The 14,024-nt window shown below is 38.7% G+C and overlaps 1 protein-coding gene across 3 annotated transcripts in view; it reads right to left on the minus strand.

Annotated features, from left to right (window-relative positions):
• The window catches only part of ZNF800 (zinc finger protein 800), a 47,472-nt gene extending 34,017 nt beyond the window's left edge, over nt 1–13,455 (minus strand). For 2 of the 3 annotated variants that reach the window (XM_039243154.1, XM_039243168.1), the window contains exons 1-3: nt 12,757–12,842; nt 12,163–12,281; nt 7,019–7,114 (exon numbers count right to left, since the gene is read on the minus strand). In XM_039243154.1, the coding sequence (XP_039099085.1) occupies nt 7,019–7,114; nt 12,163–12,223 (157 nt within the window). In that variant the 5' untranslated portion in view covers nt 12,224–12,281; nt 12,757–12,842. Of the gene's footprint in view, nt 1–7,018; nt 7,115–12,162; nt 12,282–12,756; nt 12,843–13,254 lie in introns of those variants that run through there. The other variant, XM_039243160.1, reaches the window with a different exon arrangement.
• Nucleotides 13,456–14,024: the final 569 nt, after the last annotated feature.

Here is a 14,024-nt window from a genome sequence, read left to right on the forward strand (position 1 = left end):
AAAAAAAAAAAAAAAAAAAGAAAATCAGAAAAAAAAAGTTACTGCTAAAAATAGAAGACTGCATCCTTAAATCAGAGCTCTCACTTTGTCTATCAGGTTCTCTCAGTCAACCAAAAAAAAATCTATATCTATATATATAGATAGATAGATTCTTGTTTAGTCCTAGTTAGAGAGCTAGTTACATTCAGTAGAGTGTCTATCTGTTCCCAATAAACATCCCCCTAAAACAAGTCTCTAGCTCTAACCTGAACTAATCAATCTTAATACTCATTCACAAATGCTCCCCACACTCCACCCCACCCCACCCACAAGCACATGCACAGACACAAGCATGTTGTGTTGATCCAGGTACATCAAATTCCTTTCAGAGCCACAGGTTCACCAAATTCTCTCTCACTTTTCAGATCTTCACCTATGTTTTTCTCTCTGACTATAACAATCTCCCATTTCCCTGGCTAGCTCAATTCCAACAATCCTTCAAACTCTAGGTTAGATGTTGCTTCCTCCAGGAGGCCTTCTGATCCCTTCTGTTTTTTGTTAAGAATTCTTCACCCCTACTCCCATAGCATGCTATACATCTATACTATAATATCCCACTATCTTGTAACTATTTTTCTGTCCTTCCATTAAACTGGAAGCTTAAAGAGGACAGAGAAGATATCTATATTCTTCCCACTATATTCCCAGCCCTCAGGACCATGCCTGATTTTTGTCTGTCAAATGACATACTGGAGAAATCTATGTTTAAGAAAATCTTCTCTATAAATTAAACTTTCTTTTAGTCTACGTCAAGTTGATAGGGAAGTCAAAAAAGAGACCTCAAAGACTTTTTTTAATGGTTTATTTTTTGAAAGAAAGAAGCATGAGCAGAAAGAGGGAGACAAAGAATCCAAAGCAGGCTTCAGGCTCTGAGCTGTCTACAGAGCCCTACCCAGGGCTCAAACCCATGAACATAAGAGCATGACCTGAGCCGAAGTCAGATATTCAATAGACTGAAGCCACCCAGGCACCCCTAGACCTCCAAGATTTTCTAATTCAACTTACACATGTTACAAATGAGAAAAATAAGATGTCATCTATTCCATAAATTCAAACAATAGAAGTTCTTCCCTAAGTTAGTAGTTCCCATTTAAGGTTTTGTTGTTTTTCCCATGCAGTCACAATGACTTTGGTCATAACGGTCTAATCAGCTACTATTTTTTGATTGCTTTGCTCACTAACAATGAGGCACAGCCAATCCACTCTGCCTCCATCAATAGCTAAAACTTTCTACCACCTGAGACAACAATAACAGACATGGTCATCTACACAGCAACATAAAGTTCTTCCACAACTCTTGATCCAGCAAGAGCCATGCTACTTTATTCCTAATTATTCCTTTTCCTATATAATAACTTTTTCTTGCCTCAGGTTTTAATGCTATCTTAGAATTCACTATTTACTGCTTACACAGATCATTAATCAGTATCTTTCCAAAAAACCAGCCCTCCAAAGGGCAGATTTTTGATACCTAGAAATTAGCTAATTAGTGAATATTTCCGATTCTCATAATAGATGCTCATAAAAATTACTTAAAACCTCATTAAGGATTTAGTCATGTGCTATTCCTTAATGTCAAAAGCATTCCATGTACGGAGAAAAATGTTCACAAGATTTTTTTCAAAAGGAATCAGTATTCAGTTTTACAGTAGGGTGGATTGCAGTCATTTTACCTGATGTGATATTAATTCTAACTCTTCTATGCTAGACAAAGATAAGCTTTCATTTTTTCCTCTTAATATATGAATGTTAGTTAACGATCATTTTAAATTGTAGCAATAATGAATTTTTTAAATGTTTATGTATTTATTTTGTGAGAGAGATAGCACATGTGCAAATGTACCACATGGAGGAGGAGCAGACAGAGGGACTGAGAGAATCCCAAGCAGGATGGGTGCTGTCAGCACAGAGCTCAACGCGAGGCACAAGCCGTTCGATCATAAGCTGAGCCAAAATCAAGAGCCGGACACTTAACCAACTGAGCCACCAGGTGTCCCTAAATTGTAGCAATAATGATTTTTAAATGGTATATTTGTGGCTTTATTAATGATTCACACATGAGCTCAATCACTTTTAGCATGACTGTTTAAACACAGTATCATCTCAACATTGCAAGCAAATCCGTAATTTGTGACAAAACTAATTTCCAAGGCCAATACAAAGAAAACTTCTAGCTGATCTTCCTTTAACAAAAGTTCTTGAAGGTAACAGGGAGAACTTAAGAAAATTTAAATTATCTTAAAGCAATCACCTACAAGAGCTCGTAAAAAAAAAAAAATTACTAGCTTAATTATGGAACATTGCCACACTACAGTAAATTCATAAATAGAATAAAATTATTCTAGTACCTACTTGGTGAATCTTTTAGTTTAGCAAACATTTACTGAACACCTATGAGGTCACAATGCTATTCACTAGAAACACAAAAGGATCTGGTCTGTGCCTTTAAGAAATTCCCAAAGTAACATAAATGGCTGCTCGTCTAGGAACATAGTCCCAGATGACATGCTTTGAAGAAGCTTAAGAATGACAAATCAATTAAATCTACAACTTTCTTATTCATCCAAAAAATACCTAGTCCAATTTTAAATTTCCTACAATTGTTATGTAACAACCAAAAAAACCAAAAACAAAATCCATATCGTATGGCATTCTTTTAATGTACCTCTGACAAATCACACTTCCAACCTAAGTTTTTGTTTACAAAGTCAGGTCAGAGGCATCCCCATCCAGTCACAGCTTACACTAAATGTAAGTAATGTTGCTTTAAATAGTACAAAAACAAAACAAACTCTTCTAAGAAGGTAAATGACCAAATCTAAATTTAAAATGATAATGACAATACCAATATCACACAAAGCTAATTCTCATTTTCCACTACAATTTACTCCTCCCTAAGAGTGAGAAAAGATGCCCTTCCTTGCACAGTAGGGTATTCTACAAGCAGAATCTTTTTTCTATGATATTATATATCTCAATAATATTACAAGTATTCAAAAAAAGATACCAACTTCATATTAATGACCAGTTTTGAATACCAAACCAAATAATTATCATTCTCTTTTCTTCTCATTTGTCTATTTCTACCCTTAGGATAGTCAATAGTTCCTCTAGCAGAAGGCTAAGAGACTAAAAAAAGAATATTAAGCTCAATTAAATCAATTTTAATAAATGTCTCATGTAAGTACACCTTTTTGTTGTTGCTGTTACCTAAAATTCTGCTTCACTGGGGAGAGAGATCAGGAAGGAAGGAAGGAAGGAAGGAAGGAAGGAAGGAGGGAAGGAAGGAAGGAAGGAAGGAAGCAAGCTAAAAGTGTTAATAAAAAGGAGGAAATCTGAAGATGTCAATTCAAAGATGTGATCCTAGAAGAACTAACACAGCTAAGGCAGCACTCAAGCAAAAGGCAGGGTCCAGTCAAGGCAGTACCAGAAGCCAAGGATTCAGAGCAAACAGCATGTCTCAAAATCACCCAACCATCAGGGATTGCAGAATGGAAAATCTATAGGTTGTAGCAAAATAGACAGCCTAAAAAAATAAGGCATCTATCTATGGACAGATGTCAAACAACACTGAAATGTACTGTTAATAAAGCAAATATACACAACAGGGCACAAAGTCAGCTACTATTCATATTGGGGGGAAAATGAGGGCTATATGTAGACAGTCTTGAAAGAAGACCCACAAACCATGTAGCAGTGGTTGCTTGAGCCAAGAGACTAATTTTTATATTTTTTATATTCCTTTCTACTTCCTTATTATTTTTTTAAACCACAGGCATTTATGACTTAATCCAGTAACATTATTTATTCCTATAGGAATATTACTTAATTCCAAAAAGAAAAAAATCTATTCAAATTAATTTACAAGTAAAGCAGCCAAAAATAAAGAGATAGTAGAGGTCAAGAAGGATAACTTAAAGCCAGCAAAACAGTCCAAAGCAAAAACTGAAGTGTGAGGCAAAGAGAACAAGTCAAAACTGATGAAGCAGTCAGTACAGCACACAGGGGGCTATGGGCTTGAAAAATGAGAGAACTTCTTCAGCCTTTTATGAACTTCCAGCTTGGGTAGGAATTCATACCAGGTCATAGACAGCCCAGTGTAGGCTGGAGATGATGCATCACTTAGAGATGATACAATAGCTGAAGACAACTATCTGAGCTTAAAGATTAAGCTAGATATCCTACCACATCAGCAATACCCAACCTGACTTAGCTTCTATAGGTTAACAAGAGCAAAAACATGGACTTCAGATAGTTCTTTAAATGCAATGTGTGTGACCCAGCTGTAGAGCAGAGAACCTAGGAAGAAATGAGTCACTGAAAGCATGGTTGGGAGTAGAATGGGACCAGGAGGAACTTAACAGGGTGAGAATGGATCTTTGTCCCTAAGTCATGTGGCCCAAACTTCCATTCTATCTACCCCAAGTTTCAGTGAACCAGGATTTGGATACTTCAGTGCTAAAAAGCTATCTTTGTAGACTTTAGATTAAATACATATGTGAGAGATTATAATCTTGAGAAAATTAAAATTGCTTAGTACTGAGACACATTAATGAAGTAAAAGAATCCCTTTTTTTAAAATACAAAGTTAGTTTCTTTGTATTGTGAAGCGTATTTCTAAATCACTTCTAATTTAAATTACTGGGTACTTAGAATTATTAAATTCATAGTATTTTCAAAATTTGCCTAAATGAAACATAGAAGGCAAATCTGCTGGGGACATTTTAAAAAGAACATTTTACCCATTTCACAGACCCTTTTCTTTAGCTTTGATTGTAAAGAAACAGCAAACACAGAAAACCTACATGACCACAGTGCAAAAAGAAAACAATTTCATTTTTTAAATATTCATCCTCCACAGTTAAACACAGATTTTTGAGACCAGGATCTTCTTGGAAAGGGATATTTTATAAGACAAAGCATTTATGAATGAACCAATTCTAACTTAATCAAATAAGAACACTATAATAAATTGTAGTAGGATTTTTAAATATTATTTAAATTTATTTAGCTAACATAGAGTGCAATATTGGTTTCAGAAGTAGAATTCAATGATTCATCACTTGAATATAATACCCAGCGCTCATCATAAGTGCCCTCCTTAGTAACCACCACCCATCTAGCCAACCTCCCACCCAGCTCCCTCCATTAACCCTCAGTTTGTTCTCTAGATTCCTTAAGAATCTTTTGTGGTTTGTTTCCCTCTCTCCTCTTCCCCACCCCCGACCTTATTTTCATCTGTTTTGTAACTTAAATTCCACATATTAGTGAAATCATATGGTATTTGTCTTTCTCTGTAAATTTTGGATTTTAAAAACCTATAGCAAAGAGTATAACTAAATGTGAAAAACTATTATCTTCATTTCCAGGAAAAAGTGCAAAAAGAATTATTTCTCCACTAAAAGTAGCTAATAAAAACTCTTACTACAAATAGAAACTAACCACTCTTCTGTTATGCCAGAAGTATATTATAAATACTGTCCTTAATAAGTAAAATTTTAGTTTTCTTTACTATAGGGAAATCTGACCTATCAGTTACATCTGTTAATGAAGGGCAACTATCAAAAGTAAAAAAAAAAAAAAAAAAAAAAAACCACCCTAAAATAGGTTTACCAACATAAGCAAGGCATTGGTATACACTCAGTACTTAACTAAATATACATAAAAGCAATGCCATGAGGACTATAGATNTGCCAGAAGTATATTATAAATACTGTCCTTAATAAGTAAAATTTTAGTATTTTGTGTCTCCCTCTCTGCTGACCTATCAGTTACATCTGTTAATGAAAAAAAACAAAAAAAAAAAAAAAAAAAAAAAAAAAAAAAAACCCACCCTAAAATAGGTTTACCAACATAAGCAAGGCATTGGTATACACTCAGTACTTAACTAAATATACATAAAAGCAATGCCATGAGGACTATAGATGAAAAGTCCAAGAAATACATATTGTAAAATCAGAAAACCTTTTTATTTTAGATTAAGGAAAAAACTATTTCTTAGATCCTAAAATAAAGCAAATATATGCCATTCCTCTTTACAGTGATTTTAAAACAAGGACCTCAAAGAATTTATCAACATAAAACAAGTAGTTACATATAAATCATCTCTTCCTTTGAATCTCTGAAACTTTTCATCAAAATAGTAAGCTTTAGAATAATAACAAAAGATATTCTAATTCTTTAAGTTTCCATCAGTTAGGTATCCCATCAATCATATGTGTTTGTTTATTTTATATCTAACTCAATAATCTGTGATGTCAAAGAAGCCAAATCTACAAATGGTGGACAAGTGGATTATAAGAATCAAAGCAGCCTAAGATCTTACTGATAACACAGTTCTGACAGTTCTCAATCATGTATATGTAGTAAGCAACAACTATTTTAAAGCACTGGATTGCACCTGCACAAGTACCCTTATTATACACGCAATTACTATAATAATCTACTAGAAAGAAAAGCTAAACACATGCGGCCGAAGATACTAGGGCTGGAATAAGCGTTTTTCCTATCTTCTACTCCATTAAAGATACTGAAATTCCAGGGTTAGGCAGAAGAAGGTGAGTCACATAAAGAGATGATACATTAATCTAAAATATGTGACATCTCCAACATTGTGAATAAATAATCTACTCTGACAATGGGTTTAAAGACCCAATATAATTCACTACCGCCCTTTGAGAGTTTATAAAGAATATGCCAAAAAATAACAATAAATCATTATCAACAAAAAACCACATATATTTCTTTAAACCATACTAAATAAGTTTATTTCTATATTAATATATAATATACAGTACTGAAAAAGAATCTAGATCAAGTCAATATTTATTGATCCACTTTTTAAAAGTATGGCAATTAAAAGTATTCTATAAAACCAATGCATACATTTTAATATTTTTAAAAAATTAATTCTAAGGATTTCTAGGTACTTTTTAACTACTATGTGAAGATTGAAAAATACATCCTAAAACATTCATACCTGATCGAAAGCACTCAATTATTTGTTGAATACCAGATTTGGATGTCTGTAGTGGTTGCTGTAACAAAGGAGCATCTCCAGGTTCCAGGATATAAACTACATGGAAGACAAACACCCACCCCAATCCCCACAAAAAAAGGGTTATTTAAATCATTTACTGTTAAAGTAAAACAACGGTTTGCTACAATCATGTTAATGATAATCACACTTATTTGTATATATTTCACCATCATCTTTGTAAGGCAAAATGAAATAACGGGGAAAAAATAACTAAAATTATCCTCAATTCAAGGCTAAATTAAAGCTATGTAAGGCTTCAAATGCAAAGATTTAGTATTTTGGTATTATTTAGCACATTATCTGTCATGTCTGCCTTTTTATTCCCCTTGAAGAGGAACTACTGTATTTAACCAAAATTCTAGGGCAATGATGGCCTAGCCACATCTCATAAACCATTCCAAAACCCTCTGGACAATCTAGCATAGCTCTATGGGCAATTATGAGAGCAAAACTCAAAAACCACTTCCTAGGAAAGAACTAGTGAAGTGCACAATGACAGATGTTCAAGAATGTTCACTGCAGTACTCTGTAGCACTGTAAATAATTCAGAAAAACTTCAAGCAACTTAAAAGTCTCTCAACAGGAATCAGACTAAATAAACCATGAAATATCCCTACAACGGAATCCTTCAAGGCTATTAGAAAGCAAGAGCTAGATCTACATATACTAACAACAAAGAATGTCAGTAATAGATTTAGCAATAAAAACAGCTTATGGAATATGATCTCTCTCATATTAATGTATATTTAAACAGATACAGAGAGAAATTTAACGTACATGTGTGTATGTACAGACACTAATATAAACACAGAAAGTCTGGTGGGATACCAACAAAACAAGGGTTCTGTCTGGGTGGGTTTTACAGAGGTAATTTTCACTTTCTGCCTCATACTTCACTAGTGAGTGCTTCAGAGCCTGGGCTTTCAGAAGAGCGCATGTTAGAAAAAGACACATTTCCATAAGAAGGAAAAATAGTATTTCCACCTTAAAAATAAAATTTTTTATTTTCATATACAAAGGCCTCTTTTCCAAAATTCTCAGGTTCACAGTGTAATTATGTAATAAATTAGATTATGATAAAAAGTAACTGAAAAGGAAAACTGAGTTTTCCCATCAGATACCAAATAAAGTCATGATTGTGGTACAGAAAAACCAGCCAGTTTTCTGTCCAGTCTGTGGGGAAATAAGGAGGGATGTGTGCTGCTACTGCTTCAGGACCTGGTCTTGGACAGCAGTTAGCTTTCTGATAAGGGGGCTAACGCTTGCTGTGCTCTGTATATAGACACAGCCTTAGAGTCTCTTTAAGGATTCAAGTCTTGTGCTCAGTGTTCACCAAACGAGAGAAACTATGTCTCAGGACCAAGTCATTTTATTATGTACAACTTTCCCAATTTTAAGAGATACTTTAGGAGTATTTTAAGTGAATAACATGCACACACCTACAATTCATTCTGAGACATCTGACATTGGTACTACCTGCAGCAATTAAGAATATAAAGACTCCAGACCTGGACTTACTACACCAAAATTTTTTTTTCTGACATTTATTAGACATAAATAAGGCAAATTAAACTCTCTAATCTCATTCTCAATCTCTAAAATGGGGATAATAAAAGTATCCAGATCTTAGGGTTGCATGAGAGTTAAATGAGCTAATGCAAGTAAACTGGTTAACTAGTTAAAACAGCCTATGATATAGTAAGTGCTCAATAAATACTCTATCACCACCACCACCACCAACATCATCATGTACAAATCAACTGCTTTCTGACACAAAAAAAACCTGAAAAATTGTTTCCAAAATCTAAGAGAAGTAGAATTCAACCCCTTAAAGATACAATAGCAGAATCTTGTAAATAAAGTGATGATACCATTTATTGAGATTAGATGGATTTCTTTTCACTATTTGTACATTATAACATCTGACAAACATTTACCAAAAGATATTAATATCTACCAAGAAAAGGATAGAAATTTTATAATTATAAAGAACCAAAAGAGTCAAGGGTTTGGCTCTCTAAGAGGCAAGAATTCTAGAAAGGGAAAATTAAAAAAATAGTGATGAATAAGGATGGGATAAGAGGAAAAAATGGTAACTGGTCCTGAGAGTCCCCTTTCCTCATTTAAAAATGCTCCAGAAAACTTTCTATAATACGTCAGCTTCCACTTCCACATGACAACATCTGATTTCAAAGCCAAAGCGAAATTGTGTTACCTAATCACCTTCAGAACACTGCTACCACCAGACACATCAACATCCTGAGACATCATTCAAAAGAACCCCAGGGTTAGCTTAGTTATCCACAGATACATCCACTTAATATACAGATCTGTGTCGTTCCCATTGTAAAACAAAACAAAACAAAACCTTCGTTTGAAAATAAACTCTCAATCCTAAAAAAATTTATATTAGTATTTTATACAAGTTTCCTTTCATATATCCTATCTTCCCTCCCAAGATCTATTTACATGACCATTAGGAAAAAAATCCACCATCTCCCTCCAAAGTACCAAAACACTCAGAAGTTAACATCTGTCTTTACATCCTTCCAAGAACACACTTCCCAGAATCAAATACCTACATTTGTAACAGTCTCTCCTCGCTTAAAACAAGTACCTTAAAAGATCTTTCATCTGGCATTTACTTACAAATAATAGACGAAGGGGAAGCAGTTGGAGGGTGGAGAACTGTGGAGAAGGGAAAATGTAGACGAAAAGATATTGTCCATGTATTAATAACTGATGGAGTATGTGATGACTATACCAGGTTCCTTATACCTTTCTCTCTACTTCTGAATGTTTGAAAATTTCTGTAAGGAACATTCTTAAAACATAACTAAAAAAGTACTTCACATACACTGACAGGTTTGTAACACCACCCTCCACTACAAATTGACCCATCCTATCAAGGCCTCCTCAGGAACACACTGCTCTCATCCAGGGACCTGCCCACTATTCATAATTCAAGAGGATAGATCTCTGGTGACTGGCCATTAAAATAATTTCTCAAACACCATGTTACCTTCTTCCCTCCATCTGAAGGCATCATCTTTCAAAAACTATCACATCATAACGTATTCCTCTTTATACTGGAAATACCCTCCCACTCAGCACATAACTTCCTCTGAAATAATGACAATTAACAACTCTATAGGTTAACAAACTTCTAGCTTTCCACCAAAGTAGTCTTAAGAAAGTGTTTAATTCTAACTAAGAAAGCGAAGAAACACTAACTACTTTTGACCTGGTAGTCTGAAAAGTAAACTACATTGAAAAAGTTTCTCACAAAAGAAAGTTTAATTTTCAAAATTAATGCAACTTGAATGATTTGTTAATGAAGGAGAAGAAAACAAAGAAGTTCCAACACACATTAAAAAGTTCAACTGTGAAAAACATCTTTAAAAAGACACTGAAGTCTCTAGGAAACTTAATTATCAGAATACACTAAATAAGGTATAGTCACAAATTATCTTATTTACTTTATATCCATTTCTTCCCAGTCAAAAGTCCTATAAGTGAATGACCTTATCTGTTCTGTTCACCACTTACATCCCCATTGCCATGGACAGTGCCTAGCACCTAACAGGTGCTCAATAACTTGGCAAAGAAATAAAGAAATAAAATGAACACATAAACTTGTTCCTAAGTAAGAAGCTTTAATAAAATGATTTCCTTAATTCACTCAACTTAAATGACTTGAAATGTTTTCAGAACAAAGCAAAACTGGAATAAAAAGGTCAGTAGAACACAATTATAAAAGGCATTCACAGCCTTCTACTTCAAAACTAGCAAACTCCAATAGTTAGTAAAACATAAATGACACACAAAACATGCAGTGTGAAGGGGTGCTGCAAACTAGATAAGTCAGGAACAGCAGAACAGAAACAAGGTCCCATCCTGGGACTATCTTCTTAGATGAAGTTAAGTTATTACTGATTTCCAACAAGCCAGTGGGGGAGATGGGGTCACAGTACAATTTTAATTCTCATGTGTACAAACGCTTTCTGAAAATGCGATTTCTTCGCCTTTTACCACTACCATTCTTTTTCCCCATTAGTCAAAAAAAGTTCACTACTTGAAATGAGCCCTATTGTGATAAGACCAAGTACACTGGAGCAGTCAAAATACTCCAACAGAAAACAAGCAAACGCATAAAAAGTCCTAACAACTTTTAGGTCAAAAATAATGATAAGCACCTGCCTTTAAACTAGAATAGAATAAACAGCCTCTGTTTGGCCTACTCACATATGTATTCAATGATTCACTTGTAAGTTGTACCTCTAAATGTTTCTGACAAAACACATCAAACTTCTAATAACTAGAAAAACTCAACAGTTTATATGCCACATTTATCAAAGTTTTCTAAAATTCTTCATGAGACTCAAAAAAGGAACTTTTTCATTACATAAATCCAACTTAAAAACAGTTCCAATGAATAAACTATCCTTATGGATCCTTAAGTAAAAACACTTATATATTCTACTTAAATAATCAGGGGTTGGGTTGTTTTTTGTTTTTTGTTTTTTGTTGCCATACACTGTATTCTGTCCAAGAAAATTTTAAAAGGTTGCAGTTAGCAAAAAGCTGATTCTTTCAACAAGTTGAGTTTAACAATCGTTTTAGCCCAAACTAAACTCATTTTTTGGCTCTAACCGCTATTCCCTGATAAAAACGCATGAGAAACGTTTAACTTTGAAAAGTTTAAAAGACTCCACTTTCACAAAGACAAATGCTAGCATTCTACTACCTATTTTCTCCTTTCTCTTCAGTTTTAAACATTCAGAGGGCAAGGGGGTATACTACTAACTGCGGGCTGCCATGAAAGAAGGAAAAGGGACTGAGTGATTGACCTAGTGGAAAAGATTTAAGGTGACACTTGCAGTACTTTTTTTAAGGGATCAAGCAGGGGAGACCTCTTGTTTGTACAAGCTTTTAGCTTCATAACTAGTTTTACGCTGGGGAAAATTATAGCCTGCTTCCTTAGAAATGACTTCTTGGGCAGGTGAACAAGAAAACTGGAAAGAAACACAAGGCAAAGTTGACCCTGACGGAGGGCAAAGTAACTGGAGAAGAAAGGAGTATACCTGGTTCACAGCATCCGTGATGATGGTGGTCAGTCTGACAGTATTTGTCCCTTAAAGGCATTTTCAGTGGGCGAGACCTACTTTCCTTTTACTGTAAGAAGCTCTTCATTGCGGCTCGGCTGTTAAAAGAAGCACAAACCCGTCACTCACCCTGAACTTCCTGGGGAGGCTCTGGCGCTATTTTCCAGATACGTTCCCCCCACCCGCGTTCCGCTTTCCCTCCACGCGCCCGCACCTTCCTCCAGAACTGAAAAAGAAACACGCACGAAGGCTTCTCCGGCCCAAACTCCCGCACAGGTTCATCGCCCTACCCGGAAACGCAGCCTGGGGCGCGCAGCGCAAGGCGAGGGCCTGGCCGGCTGCGCGGGCGGCAGCGGCCTCGCCGGCCCGGGCGGGCGCGCGCGGAGACGGAGGCGCGGAGCGCGGCGGGCACGGCCGGCGCCGGGGCCCGCGGGGCGGCGGGCGCGGCGACAGGGGCGGCCGAGGTGCGGCTCCCGCCGGGGGCCGACCCACGCCGCGCCCTCCCGCCACGCACGTGCGTTGGGGTCTCTCCGGAGGAGCCCCCGTCCCCGTAACCAAGTGCGCCCAACTTACTTAACTCCTAGGGCGGGCCGGCGGGCAGGCGGAAGGAAGGAAGGCAGGCCGGGCAGCCGCGGGGACAGCCTGGCGTGGGAGGCGGCTTCGGGCCCCACCTGGCGCAGCCTCGGTGGACCACGCGAAGGGAACCGGGATTCGGGCCCGACGCGCTCCCAAAGAGTCCCCGCCGGCGCTGACGCGGAAGCGCCACTGCTCACCACGTCCCTCCGCGGCCCGAGGCGACGACGACGACGGCGGCGGCGGCTCACGGCGTCCCTCCGCGCTTTGGAGCTGGGCGGGCGGGTGGCGCGCGGGCGCAGGCAGTTGACAGGAGGAACCGCCCCGCAGAAGCCGCCGCCGCCACCGAAGGAGCCGGAACCACAGCGGGCAGGACCTGGGCGCCCCTCGCCGGGGCAACGGCTGCCGCCGGAGCCCGGCTCCCCCCAGCGCCGCTCCACCTGCAACGGTCCCTCAGGCTTTTGGAGAGGGGCGGGGAAGAATGGGGGTTCCCCCCACCTTGGGCCTTTTTTTGGTAGTAGTTGTTTCAGGAAACTTTATTAAGTCAGTCTCTCTGCCTCTCTCCGTCTCCCCCCTCCTCGAAGAGCCTGAGCTACAGCCGCGGAGCGGGTAGGAAGGGGGAAGCAGAGACTCTCCCGCAGCGACAGGGAGCGACTGACTGACCCCGGACGGAGATGGGGCGAGGGCAGGAAGTGACAAGCTCTCCGAGTGGGTGGGGGGAGTGTGGCCGGCACGCCCGGGAGCGCCGCGCGCATGCGCCCGGCCGGGCGCCCGGGCCTGTGGGGAGGCAACGCGCCGCGGCCGGGCTAGGGGAGGGAACCTTGGCCGGTGGCTTTCGGGCCGCGTCCGGGGTCTCGGGCCGGCCCCTCGTACGCGCGTCCTCCCGCGGGCCGACAGAGAGCCGAAGCCCTGGGCCGTTTGTGCCCTGGAGACGGACGGGCTGATCGGCGACCAAACTGTTGCTCTCGCTTTTCTCCTTTGAGTGGAACCCAAAGAGGGAGGGTTGGAAAAGCACGGGAATGAAGAGATTGGCAAATGGGTGAGCTGTAAGTAGTGGTGACTCCGAAAAGGTTGTCGGCACTCTTATAAAATGGTAAAAGTCGGTATTTTTTTTTTTCAACCCAACGATTTTCGAAGTGTGCCTCTTAGAACTTGGGGGTTTTCATCAGGTCCGTGGGAGGAAAACTAGCGGTGGAGGGTCGGCATTGACTGAGGCGGCGCTGCGCTTCTGGGACCTGAAGCCGAAGGTGGGTCACTTGGGCGGTACG

The sequence above is a fragment of the Hyaena hyaena genome, unplaced genomic scaffold, assembly GCF_003009895.1.
Source record: "Hyaena hyaena isolate Hyena2069 unplaced genomic scaffold, ASM300989v1 scaffold_8, whole genome shotgun sequence".
NCBI lineage: Eukaryota > Metazoa > Chordata > Mammalia > Carnivora > Hyaenidae > Hyaena > Hyaena hyaena.